The sequence below is a fragment of the Lathyrus oleraceus genome, chromosome 2 (genome assembly GCF_024323335.1).
Source record: "Lathyrus oleraceus cultivar Zhongwan6 chromosome 2, CAAS_Psat_ZW6_1.0, whole genome shotgun sequence".
Taxonomy (NCBI): domain Eukaryota; kingdom Viridiplantae; phylum Streptophyta; class Magnoliopsida; order Fabales; family Fabaceae; genus Lathyrus; species Lathyrus oleraceus.
In genome coordinates, this window is record NC_066580.1 from 58,519,649 (window position 1) to 58,532,153 (window position 12,505).

General features: G+C 35.1%; 1 protein-coding gene across 1 annotated transcript; it reads right to left on the minus strand.

Moving 5' to 3' along the window:
• Positions 1–5,832: 5,832 nt before the first annotated feature.
• LOC127121912 (uncharacterized) lies at positions 5,833–6,690 on the minus strand. The gene is made up of 2 exons (XM_051052336.1): positions 6,541–6,690; positions 5,833–6,351 (listed from the first exon to the last, which is right to left on the minus strand). The coding sequence occupies exons 1-2, from the start codon at positions 6,688–6,690 to the stop codon at positions 5,833–5,835; spliced, it is 669 nt and encodes a 222-aa protein (XP_050908293.1).
• Positions 6,691–12,505: the final 5,815 nt, after the last annotated feature.

Sequence of the window (12,505 nt, forward strand, 5' to 3'; positions counted from 1 at the left end):
AAAAATAAAATAAAAAAGAGAAAGGTAAGTGGCAGCGTCCTATGCTGATTGTGTCCTCCTCTCACTTTTTTTTCTCCAAATTTAAACACAACCAACAAAACGTCGACATGTGGCATGGTTAAAACAACATTAAAATCTCAGAGTTGCAAAAACACGTTCAATAGAAACTCAACTCTCTCTCATTCGGTTTCCATAACACAACATACAACAATAAGTTTTTACATATTTTTATCAAGATTTAGTCATAAATCAAGGTTAAAAAGGAGAGAAAGGAAGGGGTACCGACGAATGGTTTGCAAGGTCTGTTTGATACGATAGAGTGAATGACCTGCAGTGATGAATTTCTAAGAGTCCGACAATGCCAGTTGCTACAGACTAAGCATTTAAAGGAAGAAAGAGGTTGTGCTTCTGGTCTTTGTATTCACGTCATACATATGAACTAATGTTTCCCGAACTCTAGTACAATGTGCTCCTTCAATAGCAAAGCATGCAAAACCTTACTTTGATATGTCATGGTGATTTACAGAAGAAAATATTCTACACCATAACTTCTCTATTAATCATTGATCAGAGATGCATACGAGGTAGATCGGAGATGCAAAATACATATTTTTACAGTTTTTGATTTGGTTTGGTTCGGTTAGAGATTTTCTATTTGATCATTTCAATTTTGAACACCCTTACTACATCGTGCTCTTGCTTTTGCCACATGGCGCACATGACAATTAGGTACATTGCTTTTTAAAAAGATATGTGATGAGTAATAGACATGAAAACTACAAAAATATATTTATAAATATACTAATAATACACATGAAAACTACAAAAGTATATTTATAAAAAGATATGTGATGAGTAATTATGAGACAATTAAAATTTTAATTGTAATACTAATAATAATTTAGGATGGAGAGGTCGCTACCCACCTCCTTTCTTCTTCCAAACGTCAAATTTTATGATTCATCATGTAGATAACTTTCTTGGTGGTATGTGAGGTCCTTCCTCCACACCAATCCTTTTACCCTATTGGGATTGTGCTTTCAATCATCTTCTGCGATGAATTTTGTTGTAGTCTCTGGGTGGTTGTTCTTTTCACAGATCGGCGCCGCCGACACATGGTTGTCGGTTTCGTTGTTCTTCTCCCACATAGTGTTGGATATGAGTTCGATATGCGTTTTGGTTGCTTTTCCTAGTTGTAGATTTGTGCATTTTTTAAGATATGTGTTGTTTGTGTTTCTTAGTTCACAATTGTTTTTCGATTCACCAGATTGTTGTTCTGGTTTTGAAATTAGTCGTATAACTTCGTTTGATGCTGTTTTGTGTGATGGCTTTTATACTTCCTCCTCAAATTCGTGTCTCAATTTGATTAGCCAAAATGGACGGATTGCTTGCTGCACTTGTCAGTAGGTTGTTGACTAATGATTTTGTTACCATGTTAGCGGTCAAGTTCCTTAACCATTTTAAAAATCTAGATTCAGTTTTCGTCAGCTCACACATCATTTTTTTTTTGCAATTTGGTTGCGCTCTTGTACATATATTTGTTGGATTGTATACTAATGTGTAAATATTTATCTTTAAAATTAAAAAAATATAATTTTTCTAATATTGATAAAAATTACTAAATCTAATTTTATTTATAAAAAAAAGTTTATTTTTTAAATTAATTAAATAAACAATATAAATAAATAATGTATTTGAATACAATATAAACCAAATATATAAATTAAAAATGAATCTAATTATGAATGAATTAAAAAATAAACTTTTTTTTTCTTAGGACGGAGAATAACATTTATTTTTGCGTACAAGATAATAATTGAACATAGTTAATCCTAATTTGAATAGTAGTAGTATATCTAGTCTAATGTCATGTCATTATTGCTACCTTTTGTTTAAGAGTTGAGGTTTTGGGGATTGGGAATAAGATTTGGACATTCAACGACAGAAATGTCTAGAACTTTGCACAAGATTAAAGATTGTCAAACTGGGTTTTGTTTAACTTTGACATTGTGTTCCATCCCTTTCACACATGTACTAGTATTCAATATTTTGTCTCTATATGTTTCTCTGACTGTTTGCACGTGTATGTGTTTGTTTTCTTCATTTCTTGAAGGTAGAAGTAATTGACTACTACTATTAGTACTAGTACTATTTTATTGTATCCAAATCGAGGGATGCCTAATTTCTTTGAAAAGTTTGACCGATGAAAACAACACTCAAGCATAAAAAATATTACTACTATCTCATTTTTCTTCTTCTCTATTTTAAAATAATTATCCTTTAAGTAGTGTTGAAAACCAGTTTTATCGAGTTGAATTTGCCTCACCTCAATTTGATTCGTTAAAAATTAGTTCAGTTTAAATCTCGATTCAAATTTGATATCAATTTTTTTAAATTTAAATTCGATTCGTTATAAATTCACGAATAATTCAATTCAATTCATTAGGTTCATCTCGTAGATTCAGCTCACTTACTTCACAAATTTAAAAGTCTTTCTTTTAAATATATATTTTTTAATATGTGATATTTTAAATTAATAATTATTTTAAAAAAATATTAAAATAAAACAAAAATTATCAAATTAAAATTTAACTTAATCTTAAAAATTTACTAATTCAAAAACTATACAATTTTATAAAAATACATTTGAAATTCTAATTCAAAAATTAGTCAATTGGAGTTTAAATTTATCTCAAAAATCCACAACTTCATCTAAATATTTAAGAACCTAACAAATTTAATGAAACAATACATCAAAAATTATTAGAAATAGATACATTTTCATCACAAAGTAATTACAATATTTGCAACCTTCATTACATAATTTTATTCACAAATGTCATAATACCTCCAACAAAATGACTCTAAATGCAATTATCAACTTTACTGCCATAAATAACACGGAAGGGACAACATATGATTAAGATTGAATAAATCTTTAAATATACTCTTAAAGATAACAAAAATTATTCTCATATATAATCGAATTGACTCATAAACCTGACGAATCGAACTGTGTGTAGTTCAAGTCCAACTCATTAATTAATGAACTTAGTTTTTCACTCATATTCAACTCATTTGGTTCATGAACTTAGTTCAACAGTTTAAGTGTCGAACCGAATTCTGAACTATTATCGAATTGGTTCGGTTTATTGGCAACCCTACCTTTAACAAAGCACTTGTTAATAATTTTTTTATTTTATTCGTTAATTTTTACTTAGATTTTTTATTTAATTAAATACAAATAATTAAATTATTTTACTAAATAATATAAAATTTATTACAAAAATGAATATAATATATATATATATATATATATATATATATATATATATATATATATATATATATATCTATATATATATATATATTATATATATATATATATATTAATGTCTAGTTATGTAAATTCAAATAAAATTGTCTAAGTCAATACAACTTCCTATATTATTCCAATAAATCTGGAAAAGATGTTGGACATATTAATAAGAAGATAAATGAGAGAGAGAGAGACGAGGAGAGAGAGAGAGATAGAGAGAGAGAGAGAGAGATAGAGAGAGAGAGAGAGAGAGAGCGGAGAGAGAGAGAGAGAAGAGAGAGAAGAGGAGAGAGGAGAGAGAGAGAGGAGAGAGAAGAGAGAGAGAGAGAGGAGAGAAGAGAGAGAGAGAGAGAGAGAGAGAGAGAGATAGCGAGAGAGAGAGAGGAGGAAGAGAGAGAGAGAGAAGAAGAGACTAGAGAGGAGAGAGATAGAGAGAGAGGAGAGAGAGAGGAGAGAGAGAATAAGAGGAGAGAGAGAAGAGAGAGAGAGAGAGAGAGAGAGAGAGAGAGATAGAGGAGGAGAGAGAGAGAAAATTTAGTTAGTCTATCTACAATAACTCAAATAGAATCACTTCCCTTCATTGTTATCGTTAAACCTATCCCAAAGTCCATAGAAATTATGTCTCATTTCCACTAAGGAATACTCAACGGTTGCATCAATCCTGACGACTTTTGATGCTCGATCTTTGACTTCTGACAAGTCAAACAAGAATAAACAAACTCAACAACATCCTTCTTCATAACTGACCACCAAAATATTTTCGTAAGGTCATGATACATCTTCATAGCACCAGAATGAATACTTAAACCACTTATGTGACCTTCTTCAAGAATCTTCTTCTTAAGTTCTGGAAAATCTAGTACACAAACTTTATCTCAAAACCTCATAACACCATTCTCATCAATTCTGAAATCCACCTCTTTACCTTGATTGATCAACCTAACCAGTTAATCAATCCCAATCTGATTTCTGCCCCCTCTGATCTCGTCCAGAACACTATTAGTCAACTTCAGCATACCCAACATAACACTCTGCAGCATCATCTTGCATACCAAACTAAGATCTTGGAACTTCTCAATCAAATCCATCTCTTTAACCATCAATGCTGACATATAAAAGGACTTTCTACTCAAAGCATCTGCCACCACATTAGCTTTACCTGAATGGTAACTCAACTCGAAGTCGTAGTCTTTCAAGAACTCAAGCCACCTTATCTGGCTCATGTTCAACTCTTTTTGATCAAACAAATATTTCAAACTTTTATGATCGCTGAAAACTTCAAACCTCACACCATACAGACAGTGCCTCCAACTCTTAAGTTCAAACACAAAAGCTACCAACTCTAAGTCACGTGTATGATAAATCCTATCATGAACCTTGAGTTGCCTCGAAGAATAAGCTACCACATTACTCTTTTGCATAAGCACGCCACCCAAGCCCATCTTCGAAACATAAAAAAACACCACAAAGAATTCACTAGATATGGTAGAACCAAAATTGGAGATGTCGCCAACCTCTTATTAAAATCTTGAAAGGTTTTCTGACACTAGGCATCCCACACATAAGTTTGATCTTTTTAAGTAAACTGAGTCAAAGGCAAAGCTAAACTTAAAAAGCCTTCTATAAACCTCCTGTAATAACCATCCAAACCAAGAAAACTTCTGATCTCTATAACAGATTAGGGGTCTCCCACTACAACACTACGTCTACCTTAAATGGATCGATCGCTATACCATCAGTTGAAATCACGTGACAAGGAAGCTCACTTCACACAACCAGAACTCACACTTGGATAAATTTGCATATAACTTCTTCTCTTATAAAGTGTGTAACACAACTCTCAGATGTCATGCATGCTCTTCATATGACTTTGAATACACCAAGATGTCGTCGGTGAATACCACACCAAACTGATCCAAATAGGGATGGAAGATTCTATTCATGTACTCCATAAGCACACTTGGTGCATTAGGCACATCGAGTGACATAACTAAGTACTCATAGTGACCATACCGGGTTCTAAAAGCAGTCTCCGAAATATCTTCAGCCTTCACTCAAATCTAATGATAACCTGATCTCTAATCAATCTTGATGAAAACAGAAGCACATACCAACTGATCCATAAGGTCATCAAATCTCGTAAGAGGATACTTGATCTTAATTGTGACCTTGTTCAATTGTCGATAGTCAATACACAACCTTATGCTACCATCTTTCCGCTTCACCAACAACATAGGTGCTCCCCACGGTGACACACTAGGTCTAACAAACTTCTTCTCAAGCATATCTTCTAACCGTTTCTTCAACTCGCCTACCTCTGATATGGATATTGTATATGGAACCATCGATGCATGTCTAATATAGGGTACTAAATCTATGGCAAACTAAACTTAACATTCCAGAGGCATGTCACAAATATCTTCAGGAAAAACATTAGGAAATTCACACACCATCAGCATATCATTATCCTCCACAACTTTCTATACTCTCAAAGAAGCGAACATCACAAGTACCTAATCATTCTCCCTTAAAGACATCTCAACTTGACCGGCATGTAAGAATATTGAATATGTATTCTCTTCGGGCTCGGGAAACAACACAGTCTTGTCAAAACAGTTGATATACACACAGTTGAACTCTAGCAAGTTCATCCCTAAAATCACATCCAGTTGACTCAAAGGAAAACAAATTAAGTCAACTGCAAAGTCTTTACCATAAATGGTCAAAGGACAATTCAAACACACTAGAGAAGTAGTCACCGAACCATTAGTTGAGGTATCAATGACCATACTTCCATTCCTATAAAACACTTCAAGTTTCAGCTTGTTAACACATTCAAGAGAAATAAATGAATGAGTTGTACCAGTATCAATCATAGCAATCAATGCAACACCGTGAATACAAGATGTACCTCGAATCAAGTTATCTGATTTTAAGACATCTGTACCGCTTAAAGAAAATACTCCACCATTACTCTGAGCAACACTAGTCGGCGTATTCTTTGGTTTCTGACATTGTGTACTTATGTGACCCTACTCGTCATAGTTAAAACTAGTCAACACATTACTCCCGCATTCAGCAATGTTGTGACATGTCTTCCCACATTTGAATCACTTCATCCCCGTACTCTTACATTCATTAGTATGGTGACCCAACTCTCCACACTTGAAACACTTTAGAGGATTATGAGCTCCTCTCCCACTTATCTTTTTCCCACCTACAGATTTCAGATGAAACTTCTTCTTCCTTTTATCAGCTGGAGTCACATATGGTTTCCCACGAAACTGATTTTCACTCTTCTTCTTACTAGAACTCTTGTAGTGAGAAGATATAACCCTGCTATCTTCATCATATATACTACACTTGTTCATTAGCATAGATAACCGATGAATCTCCTAATAACCATTAAATTTATTGATTTTAGGATGCAAGCTGCTTTTGAACTTGATGAAATTTGACCCTTCAACCGCCGCACCGTTATAGTGTGGAAAAAATCTCACTAGGTCTTCAAACTTAGCAACATACTCAACAACAACCATGTTTCCTTGCTTCATCTCAAGGAACTCAATCTCTTTCTTACTATGCACATCATCCAAAAATTACTTTTCTAGCAATTAAATTATGAACACAGTCCAAGTAATCTCAGTACCATCAACTTCCATTCTTTGAAGCGCATTATCCCACAAGTATTCAGCCTTTTATGAAAATATGTGAGTACCAAACAACACTTTCTGGGCATCAGTGTAAGCCATAACCTGAAAAATATTCTCAATATCTTTGAGTCATGTCTGAGAACCTTCCGGATCATATATGCCCTTGAAGGTAGGAGGATTATTCCTCTGAAACTTCCCTAACCCACGAAATTCGTCATCACCTCTATTCTAATTATTCTAATTCACCTATAAAGCCGTGTTTTCTGGACTCATCGCATGGGCCATTTCTTGAAGAGATTCAACAATTGCTTCATCATTTCTACCTCTAGAAATTTATTTCTTCGCAATCATCCAAAATATATTAACTAATAGATAATAGTAAATCAAATAGCGTTAATAAAACCAATCAGTTGACAATGGTTCGCACACATGTCACACACAAAGGATGACAACTAGTTCATCACCTGGACGAATGGACCAACCTGCTCTGATACCACTATATAACACCCTAACTCCCTGACTCAACATTTTATAAATTAATTCAATTTTAACATAACACTTAGAATGTCATGCATGTTTCACCAAACATAAACACCAATAAAATATAATTATGTGAATTAAGAAGCATAAATGATAGGGTTTAACATATAACGTCTTAACAATAAATGAATAACAAAGTTGTTCAACAACTCCAAAATGAATAAGACATGTAAAAATGAAAAATAGAACACCATGTTCATAGTGTTATATATCATAGTAACTCCACTAAAGAACCGAATAATAAATAACTAAAGAGGCCTCAAAACTGTCCTATAGCTCAAGCAACTACTCCTCTACCCGATTGTATGTACTTTAGAGGAGCACAAACACCACAATAAACACACCGGGGTGAGAATACGCTCAAATATATCAATGGTTCAAAAATATAGCAAGGGTAAAATATTCATCATAATAATCAATCACATTCTTATTCACAACAATAAACAATCATAATAATTACTCGATCACACAGGCATGTATGTATGGAAATGTATCCACTACTCGACTCTGCATGCATGTGATACCAATTTGGACATCAGAGATATGTTACTGATTTTTTTTCCATACCCGCTTCCGGTCCCCTCTTTTGAACTAGAGCCCACCATAATCGCCACTGATCCCCACTACTGAATCATTAACACTTCACTGGTCCGATTACTGAAATCAATTACTCGCTCTCGGTTCCCACTTCTAAACCAAAGCTCACCACCGAACCGAAGTCCATACACCATGATACATGAACTCTACAACAACATGTAAATATGATCATTTACAACTGGCCCCACTTACGACCGTGTGCATTGCCAATAAGTCCATCACCTCAACACAACAAGTATGATATGTAAATATATTTAATAATACATAATCATACAATTATATTCAAATTCTAAATGTTATTCAATCCCTCATTGTCATACCCCCAAATTCACCCTACGTTCATATCATCTTTATAACCCTAATGCATAAGTATAGATCCATCATATAACATTTCACCATACATTATTTCATGTGCATTTACCTCCATAACAAGAGAACATGATACAAAAACTCAAGGCATGGTGTCCATATGAGAAGAATCAAGATCTCTTGATCATGTTGGGGTGTGCCCAAGAAAACCTAAACCCTAATCCGCATCCTCAAGCATCCTTTGGCCTCTGGGACTACTCAAGTCATTCCACTCACCCCCAAGAACCATAATTGGATGTTGAGCCCTCATTGAAAGGTTTGCTTATTCATCTGGTCATCCATGGACCTTAACCCTAGTTCCTTGATCCTCTGTGGCTTGTGCAAGTCATCATCCACTTCGTGCCTTGGCCTGGCCTATGATGACCCCTAATATCCAAATTTTGGTCATGCCTCAACCCCTACATATCATGCTCCATATCAGCAAATGGCAGTTGTATCACAAAATCAGCAACCATATACCATTCCAACTGATCAACAAGTTGTTCAACAACCCGCTCCATATCAACAACAACCATATGAACAACCACAAAAACAACAAAAACATTATTATCCATAACAACAACAGAAACAAAGACAAAGAATACCAAAAAGAATATTCGACACTATTCTGATGCCCTACAGTCGTCTCTTACCGTACTTGTTATATGGCTCATTAGTGCAGTTGAGGGAGTTAGGACCACCACCAGCAGTCCCTCCTTCCGGTTATGATGCAAATGCCTGGTGCGAGTTCCACTCTAGAGCTCCCGACCACTCACTAGAAAACTACAAGGCATTGAAATACAAAGTTCAAGAACTGATAGAATCAAAAGCAATCACATTTGCACTAAATGGCCCGAATGTGAATAATAATTCAATGCCGCCACATAACAAGCCCATGGTAAACATGATGGAAGTTGAAGAAGGAAGAAAGTTAGTGTCCCGAGTGGACGAGTTGAAGACCCCCTGATTAATATTAATAAGCAATTGTCAATTAGTAGTTTGTTTCCTGTTTGTAATGCTAACTATGAGCATTGTTTAATTGACTCGCAAGATTGTGAAGTTTTGAAGGCTAGTATTCAGGATCAATGAACCAAGGAATCATAGTGGTAGAAAATCTCTCCACTAGTGAAGATGTAGACACATTGGATATCTTGTATGATCAATTTACAACCCTTGGAAATTCCCTATGATTTGTCTCCGATGACCATATCGATGGACCCAATTATCCCTCGAACAATTATAGTACCTACCCTTTTTCCATATGGGGACACAAAAGTAATTCCTTGGACCTATGACTCCACCGTCTATATTCATAGGCAAATGGTAACTCAGCCCCCGTGAAGGAAGTGAAGAAAGCTGAGTTCCGATTGGTCTCTTGGAAGGATGCTATACCTGTGATTAAAGTTGGACACCCCGAAGGATGGCGAAGAGTGTTGAAGTTTCCCGTAAACAAGAACCGCTCCGACTTGGGATACCATTCCCAAAATATGAAGAAACTAGTTCCAAATATCATGGAGGGACAAGTGCGCCCGTTACCAGATATATTTACAAGCGCCGGAAACCTTGTGGACGGACAAATTAGCGCAGTGGAGGAGGAAGAAGATGTTGTTACTAGTGAAGTAGGACTTGTGTACCAAAGGTTGTGAAATTCTGGTATGCAAATATCATATGTCCTAAGAGATGTAGAGACACTGATATATGATCAAAACACAATAACAAGATAACTTACAGATAAGAGAATAGAAACTAATAGAACATACATAGTTGTTAATCCAGTTCGGTGTATAACAACACCTACATCTGGGGGCTACCAAGCCATGGAGGAAATTCACTAAATAGTATCAGTTTGTAGACCTTCAGTAAACTATCTCTAGTTAAAAATATAATCCCTAATCACTACCCGTGCTTAACTTCTACCTAAGACAGTCCTAGGTATGAGACCCTTATCACTTCCCTTTCAATCATAACAATGATAATTCACACAATTACAAAAGATTCTGAAGTCACACTTCACAGATACACAACCACTCAATGCTTAAAAACTTATGAGTGTTTGACAAAACTTATAACTCAATAGAAACAATCCTACTCATATATCAAGATGATATCAGAGAGGCTCACAATTAACAAGAACACTCAAACCCTAACACCACACTAACACCTTATTTGATTCGTCTGCCAATTAGGTTTGATGCATTCTATATATAGCGACATATTGGACTGGATTTGGACCTCATACACGCAGTAAAACATATGCATAACGTTAGGTCAATAATAAAAAGTTTCCTAAAATGTCCCAACATTTAGAAAATAAAATACGTTTAAAATCAAATAGAATCTTTGATTCCTCAATCTTGGACGCCACATGGGATTACTTAATATTCCTAGAATATTTAGTAATAAGTTAATCAATCAACCATTACCAAGAGTAAACTTGCTTTAGATAAGATGTCGGATCCACATGTTAAGACATCTTGTTCAACACGTTGCAGCTAAGTTAGTTTTACAAAATTACTATCAATCACAAATACATAGACTTAACAGGTTGGAAGGACGAGAACAGGCAAATTGGACCGCAACAGAGATACTCGAAGTTACTATGATTGAAAAGTAATTTCCCATTTGTTTTGTTTTGCTTTGAAGAGAAAAAAAATAAATCATGCTCTGCCCAAGGCATGGGGAACCATTTGTAGAGATCCCTTTAAAATTTTCCAATCAATAACTAATTAATGAAACCATCATTTCACATCCAAATTATGTTCTTTGTCTTTCATTTTGATTTTACTTTTCAATTTAAAAAAAATGGCAATGTTTTCTTATATTCTTAGTTTGCATTCATTTTTATTCTCCCTCATAAAAATAAAAGCATGAACCCTAAATCATGCAGATTCCCTTCGACTTCCATGGAATACGGTACCACTATGGTCCCTTATAACTTTAACAGTCTTATATTTCACACTGACGAAGACCGTGAATTAGATTATGAACTCCCTGAAGAGTTATCCCGACAATTACGTCAAGAGTCAAAGGTCATCCAGCCACATGAAGAGTCAATAGAAGTTATCTATCTGGGAATAGAGGAAGATCCGAAAGAAGTCAGAATAGGCTCAGCCCTAGGAGAAGACATAAAGGAAAAGCTGATCAAGCTCTTACGAGAGTACATGAATATGTTTGCTTGGTCCTACCAAGATATGTTCGGCCTTGACATGGACATTATGGAGCATAATTTACCTCTAGTTAAGCAGACACTGAGGAGAACTAAGCCTGACATGGCAATGAAGATGAAGGAGGAAGTGCAAAAGCATCTCAACGCAAGTTTTTTGGCAGTATCCAACTACCCTATGTGGATAGATAACATCATGCCCATACCCAATAAGGTTGTAAAAGTGCGTATGTGTGTGGATTATAGAGATTTGAATAGAGATAATCCAAAATATGACTTCCTACAACCTCACATTTACGTGCTAGTGGACAACACATCTCAATTCTCTGTATTATGGATGATTTCTCTGGCTATAACCAGATTAGAATGGTTCCGGATGACAAGGAGAAAACAAACTTCATCACCTCGTGGGGAAGTTTTGCAAAAAGGTTATGCCTTTTGGCTTAAATAATGTTGGCGCAATATAGCAACGTGCAATGATGACACTCTTTCATGACATGATTCATAAAGAGATCAAAGTGTATGTTGACGATATGATTGCCACGTCCCAAACTGAAGAGAAGAATTTGGTTAATCTGGAGAAGCTGTTTTAATGCCTGAAGAAGTTTAGATTAAGGATCAACCCCAACAAATGCACATTTGGGGTAAGATCTGGCAAGTTGTTAGGATTCATTATCAGCCAACGAGGCATTGAAGTTAACCCTGAAAAGGTTAAGGCCATACAAGTTATGCCTGCACCAAAAACTGAGAAATAGGTCCTTGGATTTCTAGGGAGATTGAATTACATAGCTATATTCATATCTCACCTAAAGACAACCTGTGAGCCAATATTGCTGCTTCATAAAGATCAGGCAGTCATATGGAATGAAAATTGTCAAAATGCTT